The sequence below is a fragment of the Myxocyprinus asiaticus genome, chromosome 30 (assembly GCF_019703515.2).
Source record: "Myxocyprinus asiaticus isolate MX2 ecotype Aquarium Trade chromosome 30, UBuf_Myxa_2, whole genome shotgun sequence".
Classification (NCBI taxonomy): Eukaryota; Metazoa; Chordata; class Actinopteri; order Cypriniformes; family Catostomidae; genus Myxocyprinus; species Myxocyprinus asiaticus.
The window spans coordinates 34,047,631-34,069,147 of NC_059373.1; the positions used below are offsets into that span (position 1 = coordinate 34,047,631).

The 21,517-nt window shown below is 39.3% G+C and overlaps 1 protein-coding gene across 1 annotated transcript in view; it reads right to left on the bottom strand.

Moving 5' to 3' along the window:
- Positions 1-18,716, bottom strand: part of jarid2b (jumonji, AT rich interactive domain 2b) — a 154,239-nt gene extending 135,523 nt beyond the window's left edge. The window contains exon 1 of the mRNA XM_051663517.1: positions 18,138-18,716. Within this exon, the coding sequence (XP_051519477.1) occupies positions 18,138-18,182 (45 nt within the window). The 5' untranslated portion in view covers positions 18,183-18,716. The remainder of the gene's footprint in view (positions 1-18,137) is intronic.
- Between the last annotated feature and the right edge of the window lie 2,801 nt (positions 18,717-21,517).

The window sequence follows — 21,517 nt, forward strand, 5'->3', positions numbered from 1 at the left end:
TGAGGATCGAGGGGTTAACAGGGACTCAGACAGCAGGCAGAATGTAAGGCGAACTGACAGCGAGATAAGATTACCAGTTACTCTGTTGGTGAAGGATGCAGAAAGTGACAGTTGACAGGAGCACAGCGACCGGCTGACCACAGACAGGCACTGCGCAAGACCTGCTGGCTCTCCACCGCACCGAAATAGAAATCCAGCAGCATGCAAAAAATAAGAGCTGGCTTTCTCTCTTTGCTTTCATCTGGCTCACTATTTCAGCTTTTACCCTTTTCATACCATTTCATGCACTGCAAGCATGCGCTGACACAGACACTGAAGTGGCATACAAAAGGTTACAGTTTAACGACAAGGAAAAATAAAACGCAAGAAAAACGCAAGTACTTGGTTGTTTTGATGATTGGGGGCCCCTGCCTATAGGCCTATATTCTAGCATTTTCCTAAATGATAAAAATCAAATCAAATCACTTTTATTGTCACACAACCAAATACACAAGTGCAATAGTGTGTGAAATTCTTGGGTGCAGTTCCGAGCAACATAGTAGTCGTGACAGTGATGAGACATAACAATTTACAATAAACATCAGATTTACACAACACAATTTAAAATCTAATATACACATAATTACACATAACACAATATACAAATAATAACATACAATGTACTTTATACAATACACATAATACAGAATACACATTATACAATAAAAATAGTATATATAGCATATATAAAATGTACAGTAGGTTGTATTGTACTATATTGACATTCAGGCTGTCGGTTGATAGTAAGTTGCCAGCGTGTTGTTAAGAGAGAATATAATTTATGACAGTCCGGTGTGAGATATAAGAGTAATAAAGTGCAGTGCTGATGTATTTTGATCGTGAGAGATCAAGAGTTCTGATTGCTTGGGGGAAGAAGCTGTCATGTAGTCGACTGGTGCGGGTCCTGATGCTAGCAGTGAGAACAGCCCATGGCTCGGGTGGCTGGAGTCTCTGATGATCCTCTGAGCTTTTTTCACACACCGCCTGGTATATATGTCCTGGAGGGAGGGAAGCTCACCTCCGATGATGTGTCTGGCTGTTCGCACCACCCTTTGCAGGGCATTGCAGTTGTGGGCGGTGTTATTGCCGTACCAGGCGGAGATGCAGCCAGTCAGGATGCTCTCTACAGTGCTGGTGTAGAACCGTGTGAGGCTGTGGCGGTTCATTCCAAACTTCCTCAGCCGTCTCAGGAAGAAGAGGCACTGATCAGCCTTCTTCACAACGGCCTCAGTGTGGACGGACCATGTGAGTTCCTCAGTGATGTGGACACCCAGGAACTTGAAGCTGCTGACTCTCTCCACTGGTGCTCCATTGATGGTGATGGGACTGTGTTCTCTTTCTCTTCTCCTGAAGTCCACCACAAGCTCCTTTGTCTTACTGACGTTGAGGGAGAGGTTGTGCTCCTGACACCAGTGTGTCAGAGTGTGCACCTCCTCTCTGTAGGCTGTTTCATCATTGAGTGATCAGACCTACCACCATCGTATCATCAGCAAACTTAATGATGGCATTGGAGCTGTGTGTTGCCACACAGTCATGTGTGTACAGGGAATACAGGAGTGGGCTGAGAACACAGCCCTGCGGAGCTCCAGTGTTGAGGGTCAGTGATGAGGAGATGTTACTGCTCATTCTAACCACCTGGCGTCTGCTTGACAGGAAGTCCAGGATCCAGCTGCACAGGGAGCTGTTTAAGCAAAGAGCCCGGAGTTTCTCATCAAGCTTGGAGGGCACTATGGTGTTGAATGCTGAGCTGTAGTCTACAAACAACATTCTCACATAAGTGTTCTTTTTTTCAAGGTGGGAGAGAGCAGTGTGTATTGTAGATGCAATGGCAACATCAGTGGAGTGGTTTTTGCGGTAAGCAAACTGCAATGGTCCAGTGATGGAGGCAGCACAGAGCAGATGTAATCTCTGATTAGTCTCTCAAAACATTTGCTGATGATGGGGGTCAGTCATTTAAGCAAGTGATTTTGGATTGCTTTGGTACAGGCACAATGGTGGACATTTTAAAGCATGTGGGGACCACAGACAAGGAGAGGGAAAGGTTGAAAATGTCCGTAAAAACACCAGCCAGTTGGTTCGCACATGCTCTGATGATGCAGCCCGGAATGCCATCTGGACCCGCGGCTTTACGGATATTCACCCGTCAGAAGGATCGGGTTACATCTGCTACAGAGACAGAGAGTGAACTAACCTCTGTAGCTTCGGCCGCGAGAGCTCTCTCCGCAAGGGCGGTGTTATTTCCCTCGAAACGAGCATAAAAAGTATTTAGCTCATCCGGGAGAGAGGCAGCGGTGTTCACGGCGGAGTTTTTATTCCCTTTAAAGTCTGTGATGTTAATTCCCTGCCACATGCTTCTAGAGTTGGTGGTGTTAAACTGTCCTTCAATCTTGTTCCTGTACTGACGTTTTGCTGTTCTGATAACAAGCATAACTGGCTGGTTTATGCTCCTCCGCGTTCCCGGAATTAAAAGCGGAGGTCCGCGCATCAAGTGCCATGAGAACGTCACTATTAATCCAAGGTTTCTGGTTCAAGTCGATCCGTATTGTTTTGCTCGGAACAACGTCCTCTACGCACTTTCTGATGAAACAAGTTATGCTATCAGCGTAAAGCTCGATGTCGTCATCAGAGGCGAACCGGAACATCTCCCAGTCTGCGTGATCAAAACAGTCTTGTAGCATAGATTCTGATTGGTCCAACCAGCACTGGATTGTTCTGAGGATGGGTGCTTCCTGTTTCAGTTTCTGCCTGTAAGCGGGCAGAAGCAGAATGGAAGAGTGGTTCGATTTGCCAAATGGTGGGTGGGGGAGGGATTTGTAGCCATCCCGGAAGGGAGAGTAGCAATGGTCCAAAACCCGGTCCCCTCGTGTGTTAAAACTAATGTGTTGGTGGTATTTTGGTGCGACTGATTTGAGATTGGCAATAACAAATAACAAAACTTATGACTGAGTTTGCACTACACAGATTTTTGTCCAATCAAATGAACTCTAGAATGTGTATGAGAAGGGGAGCTCTTATAACACCTGCCACCGACTTAGCCAGTAGCAAATCATTGCTATAATGTAACCCAACTAAAGCCTACTCGTCTTTTTTTTTTTAAGAGGTAAGATCTTCATTTTGTCAAACCCAAACTTCTTGTTTAAATAGGAAATGCATCAACACAGGAAAGAAAACTGCACGTCATGCCATTTCACTGGGTAATTAAGTGAAGTAAAATTAATGGAAATGCATGGGACTACACTCTACACATTAATTATGCAATTATAACACCACAGAGTGAAAATCCATACTGGTCTGAGAGGAATGTGCAAGCCTCCTATTTAACACACATACTCGCGCACTTCAGTCAAAAAAAAAAGCCATCCGCTGCTTTTTTTTTATCCCATCAAACTTGCTTTTTTATTGCTAGATTAGGCCACGTGGGCCTCAGACAGACAGACAGCCAGCTGTTAGAAGCTTGCTCAGGGCATTTTTCAGATCAAACTAAACACATCCTCACAAGCAGGTCACTGCCCAAAATGCAGCAATTAAGAAATTATTTTCACCTCATGGATTGCTGTGGCTGTCACACAATTAATTAACACAGAAGAAACAATCACTTTAATAGTAAATACAATTGTAACTATGATTTAATGTTACCATAGTGACTACAAAATTATAAAGAACATGAACACACATGCACTCTGCCATTACGGGGGGTGGGGGTTCTCAAATTTCTGCAGTGCCACAGAGCACAACTCACATAGTTTACCATTAAATTTGATCATAATCAAAGGACATAGATTATTTACTCTAGCCATCACTGGATGATATTTTGTGTATATGTATCTTTCATATAGCCTACACAATGTATGTTCAAGTTTTTTCAAGCATTACAAGTATGTCTTTTTTGTGGTTTGACAGCTTGAATAAAACCTATTCTAGGCTACATGCAGAGAAATTGCATAATAAACATTGCGATGTCTTATCGTTCAGTTTGTGTAATTACAAGAGTTTCATACACTAACCTGCAAACTTCACTTTGTTCATTCTTGAAGAAAAACCTTCGTAACTTGTGTGTAGCGTGAAAATTCTCAACTTTGGACTGCCATCTGTACCGCATTCAACATGTCTTGAATGATACCTGTGCCTTGTCCTACTTCCGACGCTGTGCTTCTCGTACGGAGTGTGATTGGCTTCAGTAAATATTATTTCACCCCCTTGTGGTCTCCTAAACCTATTACACCTGACTACTTATTACGAAATCCCAACTAACACTGAATGGGAAAGCACAAAAATTAGGCTTCTAATTTAAATGTCGGCTAATATTAGTAATAGGCATGTACTGAAAGTTTGTCCAATAAACATTTTTCAGCAGATTTTGGCATAAAAATACTATTTTGGGTTTTCAGTAATCACATAAATATTATTAATAATTTTTTATTTTATTTTTTTAAATGGGTTTTCGGCCCAGTATCGGCCAAGAATTTTTATTTCGGTTCATCACTAATTAATACGTTGATGCTCTATATTGATTCACTGAATGGTCAGTAAATGATTCATTAATAAATCGGCCTGAATCAATATGATTTTACAGATTATCCTCATTCGTAATTACAAATGACTGAAAAGGTCATCAAAAGTCATGAAAATTGATGTAAAAATGTTCTTTTTCTCTTCACACGTGTCTGTCACATAGACTTTCCACAGGAAGAAGCCAGCAGAGATTCTCTGCTCCTTCACAGACGCTTAACATGAGAATATGACTAATTTGACACAAATTTGTGAGAAATTGTGACACCATTCGTTCCAGCTAAATTACAGGATTTAAAATAAAAGGCTGACTAAATCTGTAAATTCTACCTTGTGTGTGTACATTAAAACATGCTTCCTGGAAACATGACGCTGTCACTCAATATTACTGCAATTACCATGTCAGAAGTAACATTCTATAATATGCGTTTGCTCATAAATCTGTCAGCACATCAGCCAGCCAACTTCACCTCTGCTCCTGCCAGTCTGTCTCGAAGTCACACCGACAGCAGGGTGAGAATTATATGACTTTTGGGGGACACCAATTTATCAAAGGAATTTCTATAGGTAATATTCATGGCGCAATCTGTTTGTCTTGTGCAAACTAAATTGTATTTTGGCAGCCCTTGCACAATTATTAGTACATTTATCCGAAACATCAAAAAAATTGTTTGAAACACAGTTGAAACATTCCTTATATTGAGAATCAAAACTGTTTGTCAAATGCACTCGGATCTGATTCCCTTTGAGGTTCAAAGCCTTAATTGTTAGGATCAGAACCCCCATAAATCGAACCCTGACCAGAAGGCAGTTAAACAGGGTTCCCACTCTTTTCAAGGCACAATTTTCCAGGACATTTTCAGGACATTAATATGCTTGTGGTGGAATGACCCACTGTTCCCTCTCGTCATCGTTGCCCCACCTCTGAAGGCCGTCCTTCAACCAGGCTCACGATGGGAGTTGGGCAGGAGAAGAGGCGCTTAATTAATAAGCCTCATTGGGGCAGCGTTTGATGAGGCTCATCTGAATTGGATGGAGCCTCATCAGCACTGCCATAAAAATGCAGATTATGGTTGAAATATTTCAGCAAAAACACATGATGTATATTGTGGTTACTGGATGGTTATTTTTTTCTGAATTCTGTATTTGACAGTTAAACTTCTATTATCAAAATGGTGTCTAATCAAATGAAGTAATTAAAACTTAATTTTTCACCATAACATTGCATTCTTTTTTATCAAATGAAGTGCTTTTATACAAAATCCTCAGCACAAATGTGAGATATTGCTTTATTATTATTCATATTTAATTACACTAAACATTACATATCTATACAATAGTAATATATTTGGTTAGTTTCTTAGTAGTTTCTCACCTCCAGATAAGCAATGTGTGATTATTAAACCCCAAAAAGCTGTGATTTAATTAAATATATAGTCTGTATGTGCTGCGTGCTTCAGAATGCTCTGCTCTCTGTCATTTAGTACACACGCAAACACACACACCTGATGATCATGATACATTGTTTATAGTGTATGAGCGGCTGGTTTCCCAAATTCACTTTAAAGTGCGCAGCACAAGCAGATTATATATTTATTCAATTAAATTGGATAATTTTGCTGTTGAATAATGACACAAGCACATATTGCTATTTTAATTTTATTAATTGTGCATTCATTTCAAACTTTAATTTTCATCCCAAATTCTGTATGTCAAATTCCTTGACATTCCATGTTTTATAGCTAATGCCATTTTTATGCCTGGATTTAGCAATTCCATCCATGTTTTCCACATCATGGAAATCATAGGGCCCTACATGTGGTAACTGTGGTATAAGCAGACTTCGATCATTGAATTATTATAAATGAATTCACATCCCTATGTGTAAAGGCTGCATCACCGCACTACCAGCTCCGGATGTGAATTCATTTTCAAAAAAAATCAGCAGTCCGACCATCGTCGTTGAATGTACGTGACAGGGCTTCATTCATGACAGTCAACCACTGATTTTGTTTCACACTGCGAAGCCATCGGCAGTGACAAAATGATAAAAATTTGTGTATTTGACAACCATCCCGAGTCTCAACGGTTACTATATTTTTGTACATGTAGCACAAACCTTGTTAGCGACACAGTCAAACAGTTATACCAAAATATTTTCCAGAATAAATTATTATTTTCCAGGACATTTAGGTATTTTTCTAATTTTCAATGACTTTTCAATGACTGGAAAACTGCCCTGCAGAATTCCAGGTTTTCCAGGACGCGTGGGAACCCTGTAAAGCGCTACGACCTTCAAATGCAGGCCAACAAACGTGCAAATCCATTCAGAGCTTGCTAAAATGGAACACCCACTGAAACACACACACAAAATAAAACAACAAAAAAAACAAGTAATTTAAGTGCTGCACTCAGAGGCCAATAGAGCAGTACAGAGATGATAAAAGAGGAAAGACAGAAAGAGGCGCTTGCTCGCAGACAGACAGCTAACAAATGCTGCCATTAAACTAGCAGTCTGGGCTAAATCAGTAGCAAGATCAATATCAGCGCAGCCTTTCTGCTGAGTACCTGCATAAAAATAAATAAATAAAAATGTACTTTGCACACTGATACTACCAAGTGAGTAGGACTCAAACATGTATAGCAAGCATGCACGTGTGCATTTGTGTGTGAATGGGCCCCATTAAACAGGAAATTCACAGATGGATCGCAAACCAAAAGTCAGCTAACGCTCTGGCTTTGGACATCCATCATTCTTCAAATGCCTGGTTATTGAGCCATTTTGCTATGTCTGTATCTTCCAAAAAGGCACTTGTGGATTTGTTGAAATATCTGATTCATGAGTGAGTTAAGAAGCTTGTTCTATCTCCTCCAAAGCACCCGGAGCTCATTATGAGCTCTCAGCATTCGCCGAGCACCACTATTTTGAGACACTCAAGTGCCGATTCAAAAAAAGGCAGAGAGACGCTGTTCTGGCACTGGGGTGGTTACTATGGAAACATTGTTGCTAGGCCCCTGTAATGGCATAGTGCATGTGTGTTCATGTTCTTTATACTTTTGTAGTCACTATGGTAACATTAAATCATAGTTACAATTGTATTTACTATTAAAGTGATTGTTTCTTCTGTGTTAATTAATATGAAATTTCAGTGTCAAATTAACACAGTTAATTTAGAATATCTCATTTCCAACCTGAATCTGAAATTTGAGAATTGGGCAAGTTGCTTGTAAATGTATGCGGGCCGTGTGCCAAGACGACCGGAGCCAGTGACTTTGATGAGCTTATTGTGGTGTACAAAATGATTGAAATTCAGATCACTTTATACAGCTACCGGCACCATTAGCCAACACGCTGAAATTCTATCAGGAACTGGATTCAATGATATTATTTGGATCCTGTCAAATTTGTCCTTGACTGTGAAGGTTTTAGGAGTTAAAGAAGAGACTGCCATTTGATACATGGGCAGGCTTGCCTTTCAGTGTGTAATACTGTGTTAAACAGAAACTGGAGTCCCACGCCAGGATCTTGCCATATCTATGACACACTTGAAGGAATAAAATTTCAAAGCAGTGTATAGCAAAGCGGGATGTAACATTCTTTTCATTGCCCTATTTTATGCAACTCTGAAAGTCATCTTTTTTCAGGAAATATGACTGAGCACATTTACACGTACAATCTTATGCTTTACACCAATTATGCTTAATAAGCCGACAACATGTAAAGGTCATCAGGTTATCAGCGAATCGATATGCATGTAAACACTGTGCAATTATAAAACCTTATAGCTTACAATTAAATGCAATACAACAAATTAAACGTACATAGTTAAGGCTTCTATAGGCCTAAATATAACATGTTCAAATTACATACAACTATTTCAGAACTATGTAGTACTATTTGAAAACAAACATCACTGTGGAAAATTCCAGACTCTGAAGACCTACATTCACAATCGTTGCTTCAGCAAACCTTAAATTGCTCAGTCAAATTGATGTAAAGGTGAGGGAACGAGTTAACATGCATAAAGCTCCAGCTGCTCGAGATACAAGCAGGGACTGTTCCCAAAGCTTCCATTGGCACTGGAAAACAAAACTACCCAAAACCCAACAAAGAGAAATCAGCTGGCAGAGAGTAACAATCAGGCACAGAGCCGAAAGCCCGACCAGCCACCAAACAAATGATTAATGTTGTATACAGACTACAGCCTGACCGATATGGGATTTTTGAGACCGATACCGATTTTAGAGGGGGAAAATTCACAGATTACCTATATGGTGGCCAAATTTTTGAGCTGGAATGAAAACAGACCTTTTCTATGTGGACTGTGCACTGATTTTGCACTGATATGACTATGCAAAGGTACTCAGAAGGCTGCTTTCTTAAATATTTTTATCAAAGAATTTTTGACATTATTATTACACATTGTCAACATTGGAAAAAGTACAATATTTCCCTCTGAAATGTAGAGGAGTGGAAGTATAAAGTAATAGAAAATGCCATGGTAATACTGGTAATGTACAAGTACCTCTAAATTGTACTAAAGTACAGTTTTCTTGCTTATCAAAACATCATCAGCAATATTTAGCTGTTAATGTATAACAAAACAGTCACAAACAATAACTCATTGTTCGCTGCTGCTGAGTCAAGAGATAAACAGTGGCAGTGGTGTTACACCGTATTCCGGTGGAAAACCAGACTTTTAAATATAAAATTTTGTAAATGCAACGACTGGAATTGTTCAGTTGAAGGGGGTACCAAACTGCGAATCCTGAACAAAACAGTTTGGTGAATACATGTTTACACATTAGCTTCCACTCAGCTGACAATGTATGAAAGTAGCTACGTGGTTAGCTAGTTAGCTATAAGCTCACTGTCACAGAGAGTAAAAGATTGACGTTGTTTATTTACTTTCCAGTATTGTGTCTCACCAACTAGGTAACAACGTCACATGAAATCAACACTCAACAGACACAATCCACCACCGCACCGTTGTTTGCTGAGCTGCAAAATATGCTCTGATGTTTACCTTTCAATCTGCTACTTTACTGACTGAACTGACAAACTATAGCTGGCTAACAGCAAACAGATGTGATAAACATGAGTGACATAGTTGTCTGGGACAGGGTTAACATTATATTAGTTATATTGAAAATGGAAAATGGGGCCATTATTTATTAACTTTTCAGTACGTATTTCACAAACTAGTTAGCAATTTACCGAGAAGACATCACTTAACTCTGCACCGCTAAACTCTGCCCTGTCTGCAGAACCACTGTCAGCTCAGCTCTGTAAACAATGGAGTCGGAGCATGCTCTGCTGGACAAACTACACTATGATACCAATTCTAAATCACCCAAGCATTGTTTTCTGCATTATACTTACATTTATGCATTTGGCAGACACTTTTATCCAAAGCGACTTACAGTGCCCTTAATACAGGGACAATCCCCCTGGAGCAACCTGGAGTTAAGTGCCTTGCTCAAGGACACAATGGTGGTGGCTGTGGGGATTGAACCAACGACCTTCCGCTTATCAGTTCAGTGCCAGACCACTACACCACCACCACTCCATTATATGTTCTGAATTTTTATTTTTTTATATCTGCGCGTATTGGAAAACATACCGATACGATATTTCTGTGAATGGCTAATATTGGCCGATATTATAAATCGGTCGGGCACTAATACAGACTACAGAGCCAAACACACACAGTGTAAGTATTTCATTATTGAACTGGCATCCCTATGACAATAAAAGAAGATTCTTTGCTGAACAATGCCTTATGTTGCCTTGGGTTTACTGGTCTGACATTTCTTATTCATCAAATATTAGTATTGTGCAGGAATAAACAACAGTTCTGTCACGGCAAGTCCAACACTTAACGACTTTATGTCTTGCGGTTGCCCTCAATGCTAAACAAACCATCTAACCCCTGTGTCAGGCCTTTGAAAGCCCCACTGGCCTCTACTCAGTCAGCTGAACTTGCACAAAAGCTGCCGCATGGCTCCCAGTGGCACATATTTTGCCAGCTAATGAGAGATACAGCACTGAATCACAAATTTTCTTACAGGATAGTTAGTGTACCCAAAGACATTTCCATTAATTCGCTTTAAAAGGAGGTCTTACATTTAAAAATGTTCTCAGTCTCTCTAGATTACACACACACTCACACGAAAACCACAGAGGCTGATTTTAAAGAGCTTGAAAATATTATGGTATAAGGATAAGCCACTTCCTCATTACAGCAAATGTTTTCAATATGGCTGTTTTCACAATGTACAGTCGGTTCCAGTCGACACCTGATCAGAGTGTTTGGAATAGTTCAGAAGATATTCAGCAATTTTGAAGACTTATGGCACAATGACACATAAAAAGCAGACAGAGGAAAAGGCAAAAACACCTCCAGAGAACAGAGCGGTTTGTCAGCATCACAGAGATGAACAGTTGTGAAAGGGAAGTACACTGCCAAGAGTTCTGCCTGCTGCTGCCACGTCTTGGCCGCATGTCAGCATTCACGACAACATCAGCGAGGTTACCCTGCCTTGAGCCAAGTGCAAGCAAGACAAAAAACAAAACAAAAGGAACCGAAAGAGTGTGTCTACAACTTAAAGAGGAACAAATCATTATACACCCTATATGTACCAATTCTGGAATTGCTCTGGTATTAGGACACAACAAATAGATCAATACAGAAGAAATGCTTGAAACTGTGTACATTTCAATGTTAATGGACTGGCCAAAGTCACTTCCATTGCAAATGCTTTAAGGCCGAAACATACTCTACTCAAGAACGTGAATGCAGATACAACCGCTTGGCCACCACATTGCCAATGCACAGTAAGGTTAAACATGCTTAACGTGGATTTTTGCGTTACTGTGGTGGGAACAAAGCTCAAGGGAACAAACGGGGCAAAAGAGCTACCTTCAAACATCTGTGCCATTAAACTGGATGTGTTATTAATCAGGTATCATGCTATAAATATATTGACTTTAACTTACTAGCGCAGCAATATTCTCTTCAAACTGTTCCTCAGCCATGAAGCAGACAGGCCACAGTAATCTCGATCTAGCACCCCATTCTGACACATTTTAGAACGCAACAACACGTACAATCGAGCTTGCAGTGCAAGATACATCTGCATTCACTTACTTGCATAAATTATGTTTCAGCCCTTATTGTAACAATTTTTTTTTATTATCATTATTAAAATGGGGTCAAGTCATTTTTGTTTTATTTTGTGGTAATCAAAAGTATGACAAAAATGCTGTTTATTGAGTTTAACGCAATAGTTTTGAGTTGAACTATCTATATTTAAAATGGAAACAGGAAAGTTGGTTCAATGGACATGGTTCAGATGAAATGGCATAACTTCCAAGATACAGAACAACGTACTTCAGATCAGAGTTGGAGTCAAGACCAGACGCAGACTATGACCACACCCACTAGGATCCAAAGGCAGTACAGCACAGAGGAATCGAAGGAAGGGAGGGATAGAGGACATTCTGAGTGCAACACTTAAAGGTGTAGTATGTAAGATTCAGAAACCCTTGTTAATAATGACAATTGTGGCCGTTAAGTGAACTGCAGCCAGCTACCTATATATTTGACTCTCCAGTGCTGGAACAGGGCTAAAACAAAGTGTGGATATAGGTCTGGCTATGCAAGACTGTAGTTTGAAGTAATCACTTTTCTTTGCATGATACATAGGCCATCGTATAAATGCAGTCAATGTCGGCATTAGCTAGCTAGCCAGCTTTATCAATAGCTGTTAGCTAAATTTGGTGTATGATGACTGTTTAGCTGTTTATAAAATAGACTGTACATTATAAATATGTTGACACAATTCAGTATTGATGTGATTCCATCACAACTGTCATTTTGATATATCAATGTGCTATTGTTTTATAATAATAGATTGTATATATTTTCTGTATAACCAAGTTACGTTTCACTAATGAATGGAGCTTTTTGCTTTATCTTGAACATTGTCTAGCATTCATTCATGTATTATAGTTTACCTTGCTGAATAATTAGAGATTAACATTGACATTAACCTGACTTTTAGTATAAAGAGAAGATCGTTTAAATTATTTGAAAGTTACGAAGCAAGGTAGCTTGCAATTCGTCAGTGTTATCAGGCAAGATCAAGTTAGCTAATATTACACAGATCAATCCTTATGGCACTATATTTCACATGCTTTGCAGTTATGTAAGCTTACCTGTCCAATAAGAAGAATGCCAATTCAGGGTCGGTTTTGATCCACAAACCGAACGAAGTTCCCTCCAGGAATCAAATGCCCTGCCGATGTTCACTCTAGTTTTCGCTCGACCACGATCACGTTCCCGCTTAGCAACATGGGATTCAGTAGATAAATGTTTTTTTTTTTTTTTTTGGCTTACTCTGAGTTTGTGTAGGAGTCGGTTTTGTGCTGGGAACCGGACGTTTGCTAGATTCCATCTCTAAGATAACGTTACCTAGTGTTGAAGACTGTCTGTTGACACTGTTGAATAGCGGAAGAGAAGCTACTGTCTGAGGCAAGGCTCTCGGAAGCACGCATAAACGTCACATTCTTTGGATTTTCGACCTGCTCCCTTCGCATGAAAATCAGTCTACAGGCTTTAATAGGCAACCTAGGAAGTCCGGGAAGGGCTAATTTTTTAAGTTGCGTTACAAGCCATTCACACATTGGCAAAAAAAAAGGAAAATGAAAATTTTTACATATTGCACCTTTAAGTTAAACTTATCAAAGATTTGCTGCATCTGATTTTATGTCAGCAGAGCAAATTCCTTACATTTTGTGGGTGCATCTGCATACTTAACTACCTGTGCATGTTTGTCTGAGTGTGTGTGTGGGGGGATGTCATATATTGACAAAGGAGCTCGGCGCTTGTGCACACCGGTTCTCGTATGATAGCAAAGGTCAATAAGCAAAAGGTCACAGTGCGTAATGCACCAAATCAGTGACGTAACAGACATAAAGACGAAATGCATGAGCTGCACACTCAGACGTGCCTGCAAAGGAGCTTTGTCATTTGGCAGAGTACTACGGCTAGCTGCTTCAAGAAACTCACCAGGTGAAAGACAAAATAAAAGGGATAAATAAAAAAATTAATGAAGGGCCACACTTGCCAGCTTATTGCTGTTCAAGTGATCTGGCATTTTTGCATTCAGAGATATGCAAACAGCCATTGCAGTTTTGCAAAAGCAAGCCAGGGAATTACATTTATTTTTTGAAATGTTGTGAACGCTGTGGAAGGCCCTCGAAAAACATGCTGATACTAAAACAGTCAAATATGAGAAAATAAAATTCCATTTGCCTTGATTTTTTAAAAGTGTGAAAAACAAACCATTCTGCAGGTTTTAGAGAACATTCAGAGCCACCGTGATAACGGATCTGCTAGATCCACATTATAGGCCTTCAAGCTCAGTTCAGATCTTTTTAGCTTTGACTATACAAGCTCATGTTTGTTAATGGGCCACATCTGTCAATGTGAAAAGACTGCCACCCTAAAAGCATGCATTTAAAATTACGCTACGTCAGGTGCATTACAATTACAACGACAAGCATATTTGTGAGACAGTTCATCAAGTAGGCAAATCACAAATCATTGCTAATGAACTAGTCCAATAGATAGTGGCAACTTGCGGCAGTGTTTCCCAGAATTTTGCCAGAACACTTTATTTTTATCAGGGTATTCTTGATTATTTATTGCTTTGGGCCACTTCCATCACACAGCGCGCACGCAATACAATTTTTATCCAAAGTAGAATTTTGTCATTATGCTGCCATCTGCAAAATGTATGCAAAGTCCAGTCCAATGTTTATTCTATGATATCAAGAAGAGTCTTGGGGAGGTTAACTCAAACAAACACAATCCTTACTAACTTAAATCGAAAAAATTAAATCAGACCTTTTAAAACAGCTGGCATCCTGAGGTCTCAATTAATTTTGCCATGTCACTTAAAAAAGAAAGAAGAAAAATAAAACAGAAAAAAAAAATTGCATTAAAACACAGAGTTAAATGAAGCGCAATGGCACTAACGGCAGATGCTGAAACCCAAACATGCAATCTCACACACGTACGCTGAGCCTCATAGCTTTCTCCTCACAAATGGACGAGGTGCCCACATTAGCATTGTAAAGCTGTAAGACTTTGAGCGGGGGAAGGGGTCAGAGGGAGGGCTTGGTGAGCCTTGGACTCACTCTATTTTTGTTTCCATTTTTTTTGTGCGCCACACACTGCAGTGGATTTTTCAACTTGGTCCTCATCAGTTGTATGCCTGATGAAACAAACACTGACAGCTTCTTTACATTTGTAAAGGCCCCTACAGCAGCTGTGCCTATCTCACCACACGTCTATGAATCAGGGCCCGACCCCAGCTGGGGCCGCAGAGAGATAGAGACACAGAGAGAGAGAGAGAGAGAGAGAGAGAGAGAGAGAGAGAGAGAGTTAGGGAGAGAACGAGGGAGAAAGAATAGCCATGGGTAACCCCCGTTCCCCCACGTCATGTGCCATGTTCACTTCAACAGAACAAGAAAACAAGCGAGAGCTCCAACTGCATTCATTAGCCAAAGTCTGAAATCAAATCTGGCGGAAGCCTTTGCTCTATAAAAACAGCTCTCAAAAATAATTATGCCGAGAAGTTGCTTCAGAGAGTGACAGGACGGCCTTGTTCAGAGAAGCCATTACAGTTCTTCTGAAAGCAGAAGCACCTACTCCCCCCCCCCTTCTGCTGTTCACACACGTCTATCAATCAGAGATGGTCTAATTGCATTTCCTTGTTTGCTCTTATTAAAATCTATTATCATATTTTTTTTTCTTCATTCTCTTGTTTTTCCACTAAATGATATTTTAATAATATTCACAGCACATGTGAAGGTGGAGTGAAAAAACCCCAAAGAAAAAAAAAAAAACAACAAAAAAAACCTTGCACTCATGTTCCAGGGGATATGGTTAAGCCAAGCATGTATAATTGTCTTACGCTAATTAAGCAGAGGCTGAATCCAGGGGGCCAAGATTTGTGCAGGCCCAGGGGACAGATCCTTTAGGTTGTTTTTGTTGTTTGACTGACCAGATTTTACCACAGCTGCCTGCACTGCACAGATGTGACTTGAATGTTCTGAACAGTTCAGGTCCATTCCACACAACCTAAGCAAAGAATCATGAACCTGACACCATGAGAATATTGATAAGTGGTCAGGACAAGCCAGAACAGACCCTATCAGGCATGTGACCATACATAAATAAATAAAAATATATAATTTGTTTCACCTTTTCACACCGAGCAGCTCAAAGTATATTTTTGAGATCCTTAACAAAAATCAAAATTGATACATTATCAAACAATGTATGGATTCCCAAACCTTTTGACCCATTCTTTTTCCCATTAAGGACTAAGGACTTTTTTTAAATCGTTTTAAAGAGATTGCACTCTATAAAGGGCCATTTCTAGCCAATTAAATGTTTTTGAGCAGAGCAAAGCTAGAAACATGTATATTGAACATAAAAAATGTCCATGAATTTTCTGGTCAATTTTAATGTTCCATGATATTTTTGGGGTTTTCCATTACTATGGGAACATTTTATATATTAAAAAGTTTGTTTAAAAGAAGCATCATCGGTCATAAACAAAACCACATGGTCAATATTTGCTTAGCTTTGTGAGTACTTTGCAATTCTATAATAACGCATTTAGCAGGACATCTGTAGAAGAGTGCAAAAACACAATAAATAAATAAATAATAATGGCAATGTAATGAAATCCATGACTGGTACCACACTAAATCAAATATATATGCTAGAGGCTTATGTTTTTATTACTTTCTTTAGTAATACAGTGACTTAAACAGTTTAAGTCACTGTGTTTAATTAAACTGAACCGGTCTTCTCAGGAATTACAACTCGCCACATCAAAGTAATTGTGACACACCTTTATGGGCTACTGTGACGCAATGAGACGTTGCATTCTAGCTACTGTAGAACAAAAGTACAGCGAGACAGACACTTCCCAGCACTTTTATGGAAAGCAACAACATGTCTCGGAGCTCGAGAACTACCGATAATGCGCGTGGAAACTGTCCCCGTGTTGCGTCATCACATGCCCTCGCAACGCGCGTTTCACTCCTAACCTGTTGCTCATGACTAGGGGGCAGTTAAAAAAAAAACTGAATAAAATTGAATCAAACAATTGATTTTAATAGCAAGACAAGCATTCGAACGTCGTTTTCCACTCAAATGTGGCTCCTGGAGGGGAAAAAAGCTCAATATAGGGGCACGTGACGAGCCTACTCACGCAGCAGACAGATTGGGTCTCTTTCACGTGCCAGCGGCGGGAAATTATTTCTCCGCTCTAGCTTCGTCTGAGAAGAAACTAAAACAAGATTATGCGAGCTGAAGGACATAACAGCAGTTTTCCAAACTACGACGACAGAAGCCCACGTCAACTACAGGTAAAGAGCCTGGCAAAGTCGAGTTAAGAGTCAGTCCTTTCTTTGACGAGGTTTGGTCGAGTTGTCTCTGAGGAGACTCTGGCTTTTGTTATGCTAGTCTTGCTTAATTCCACTCTTGAGTAGTGTAAATCACCGGCCAGAAAAGTTTCAGAGAGAGAGAGAGAGAGAGACTGCACCATCTCTAGTCCTCCCCCATCTCCGTTAAGTTCACCGGTTCACTAACCCATCGGCCTCAAGATGGTAAAATGGTCGCTTTCCTTTACTTGAGAACCTCTGCAATGCGACTGGATACCTATTTTAAATGACATTATCTGTCTCAAATACCTCGAACGACTAGCATTCGGGCTTTTTTGTCTGCTTAAACAACAAAACTCGCAAATCATTTTCGAAATGGTGAGTAAAGGCAGACTGTGTTGATATTCAGGCACAGTAATATCCACAGTTCTGCAGCACGACCTCCTATTATCCAACAATTGTACTTAAAATGAAGACGGTCAACATATAAAGTCTTTTCAGTCGTCAAGTGCAGGGGAAATGCTTGCTTTACACAGTTGTGTCGGAAACATTAAAGTGATCACACTTGCCGTACGCCTCAAGAAGTACTAGTTACATTCAACATACACAAACCCCAATATGCCAAGATAGTTTGGATAGTTGCATTTACTACCCATATTCCTGCAGTTTCACGGTCGGCTTTTCAGTTTGGGGAAATGAAATGCCGGAATAAAGGAAAGGGCGATATGGCTGTCCTCACGGCTTTGAGACGGAAAGCACTGAAGAGCAAACAAAGCCATTCTGGTCACAAATATGTTGTAACAGCAGAGTTTGAGTTCACCAACAACAGGACAAACAAAACACATCCAGCGTTACAATGTCCCCGATTTCATCGAGCTGTGGGAACTAACATCTGTCGTGCAAAATAGAAACATCTGAATGGAGGTACCGGGGCAAAAATGGATGTAAATGGAACTACACCTAAAATCCTTACCAATTATTTGTATTTACGCTATGTTTTAAAACGCAGCCGAAAGACAACAAGAGCCATCCGCGATCAAAGTTTAGACATTTACATCGCCACATGAGCAGACCAACGAACAAACTTAAGATCGCCCAGATATAAACGATCAATACTCACGTATTTCTTTTGTATGATATTCCTCTTAGGTCTTTCCTTGCTCATTCTGCAATCCAAAATGATTTGTTGTTACGGAGAGAATCGCCACATTAATTTTCTTCCTGCCTCTCTTCTTTTCCTGGAGCAAAGCGATTTAAATCCCCTGCAGTTTGCTTTGCTGTGCAGAATTCCCTCTTCGATCGCTGCCGATTCCTATTAGAATCTTGGAATTACCGATATTCCCCAAACCAGGAATCCATCACCGAGGGTAAAAGGCAAGTAAAAAATCACATCGGTATACCATAGTTAAAATCCATTCGCCACAATAACTTCCATCAGTAAAACAGCCATCTGATGTTCATCCCGGCTCTTTAAAACGTGACGGCTTACTCGTGTGATGTTGATGTTAATGCTCGCTGGTGCGTTACATCTTGTTTTCTGAAAGATGTATCCGATGGTGGGATGAAATAAATAAAATGTAAAAAAAGGAAAAGGGGTTCGTGGTCCGTTTTGGCTGGAGCTAGCAGACGATGAGTGAACTCTCCAGCAGCACCACGGGCTCATCTGAACACAAGGCAAAGCTTCTTTCTTCGAGCAGCCTATCACACCCAACAGCAAGCTCAGCGGTAACTTTAAAAGGACTGCCGTCCATTAGGGACCGTCTCAAAATGATCCTCCTTGCGGAGGCACGAACAGAATACTATTTTAGAGTTATTTAGTTTCAGAATGACCCATTCAGTTAACATCGATGTAATGTGAAGAGGGGATGAAGTAGAATTTTCTGCCAGCCTTGAGACATACAAGACAGTTAACAGATACACGTTCTGTTTTTTAAGCAGTTTTGTGTAGTTGTGAGAATTATCACTGCGTCCCTTGTAAGATACTTATCTGGCTCTCTGGAAATGTTTGTGTTTGTCGTGGAGAATTAAGCACGCGATCTTTTTTTTTTTCTTCTTCTTCTTCTTTCCTGTAGCGTAGACCTATTTCTAACAAATTTAAACAAAGTTTTACTAATTGTTACATTTTTTTTTTGAATTTAGAATTGTCCAATTAGTCCAATATGGCTTGTAACCCACATAATAGCAGTGGGAGGTTTAAAAAAAACTTTAATTGTTGAATGAGAACTCTTTGTCTTTGTTTTATTTACTTTTTAATTAACTTTTTAACCTCCATTGTATTATTTTTTGCTTAAATCACTTAGTTGCCAGTTTGTCTTTAAGCTTTATACCCTTTTTTTTATATGGGTAGTTGACAAAGGCGTCAGTGACATGATGCTAGTTTTGTCCAGATCTGTTAAATTGTTTTAAAGAATCATAAAAAAAACAAACAAAAAAAAAAAAAAAAACAGAGAGGACCCCTTTAGACCCTCAAGACCGATATTTTGCAATTTTTTGTTGAGGTCATGTGGTGTAACTTTTTGATGACTTTTCCTGTTTGATGATGTTTGTACAAATATATATACAGTACTGATCAAAGGTTTTAGGCACTTGTGAAAAATGTTGCATAGTGAGGATATCTTCAAAAATAATGACATAAATAGTTTTCATTTATCAATTAACATCATACAAAGTCCAGTAAACATAAAAAAAAAAAAAAAAAACTAAATCAATATTTGGTGTGACCACCTTTGCCTTTAAAACAGCCCCAATTCTCCTAGGTACACCTGGACACAGTTTTTCTTGGTTGTTGGCAGATAGGATGTTCTAAGCTTCTTGGAGAATTCGCCACAGTTCTTCTATCTATTTAGGCTGTCTCGATTGCTTCTGTCTTTTATGTAATCTCAGACTGACACAATGTTCAGTGGGGGGCTTTGTGGGGGCCATGACATTTGTTGCAGGGCTCCCTGTTCTTCAATTCTAATCTTTTCTATTTGCAAAAGTAATGTTTGGGAGTCTGACATTTATATTTCCAATTGACACACTAAAGCCGAAGATATAACTAACCATCTTAAGACAAATGCTTTTGTGAAACATCTTATGTGCCTAAAGCTTTTGCACAGTACTGTGTGTATGTGTGTATATATAATTTATAATATATATATATATATATATATATATATATATATATATATATATATATATAAAACATATAGCTTGAAAAGTGTGCTAATGATGAAGTTGGCTACACTCATGTATTCAAAGTGCAAGGAAAGTAATTTTTACTTGGTTACACCATGGGCACCTGTGGGATTTCATCTGAGGGTACGCACAGAAATCTGCTTAATACAACTTCTCTGGGGGGGGTCGGGGGGCATGCTCCCCCGTGATTTATTTTTTTTTATTATTTTTTTTTTTTTTTGCAAACAAAACACCAAAGCATTAATTTCTGGTGACTTTAAGAGAAGCATTTTTAGTATTTTCTCGAGTACGAATGGCATTCATGTAACTTTTGGATAACGCATTTCTTCCAGTAACTGTTCAGAACAAACAAGTTATCCTGCTAAAAAGCAAAATGTACCACAACGAATAAAGAGAACGCAGATGTCGCTAGATGCATTTTTATCAGTTGAAGAAGTTCTTTTTAACTTGACATGGCATCTAAAATGCTCCAATGAGAGATGCTAAAAAACAGTGAAATGTGACAGTTGTCAAAAGACATATATCTAGCGAATGTTTACATGGAAAACGATTGAAAAACAGCGCGAGCGGTCGCAAAAACACATTTGGATTTAACAGTATTTGTTCACATGACACAGCACTTGTTTCTCAAAGTTACCTCTCAAAAAGACAGCCTGGCTTTTTTTTTTTCAGTTGATTGTTGGTATTATTTCCACTGTATCCAGCACTGTTTGTTCTCTGTGTTCGTAAATATCCCAATTCTGTTTTACTCTGTGGGAAACCATATCAAATTATTCCAAGAGAGAGCGGTCTGAATGAACTGGACTGAATCACGATTTGATTTAGACTGTTTTGCAAGCCAATTAACTGAAAAGAACTGACTCAGAAGTATTATTCATACGCAAATTGGGCATCGCTAGTTCTTTTAAACAGCCAACAGAAATTCGGGACACACTTCATGATTGATGAAATATTCTGAGAGAAAATGTTTCTCAACTAAGTTGGAGCGCTCGTAGTACGCACAGTGCATACAGCCATACAGCTGCAGGTGCAGTGGCTTACACGCATGGCATTTGTAAAATCATTAAATTAAATTTATTTTATTTATTTTGTAAAAATGCTCTAAATGTTTTTCAAAAATGTATGAAATCTAATTGGAAACAATGATTACATTTCTACGAACTTGACATGTTTTAAATTAGATTTTTACAAGATTGCTTATTTTTATCTCCCTGGAAAGCCTTATTTGTAAGCGACCCAAATAGCATGGACAATGGACTCTATAATAGCATGTATAAAAAATAATTACTGTATACAAGAATTAGAAAAAAAATATTAGTCACT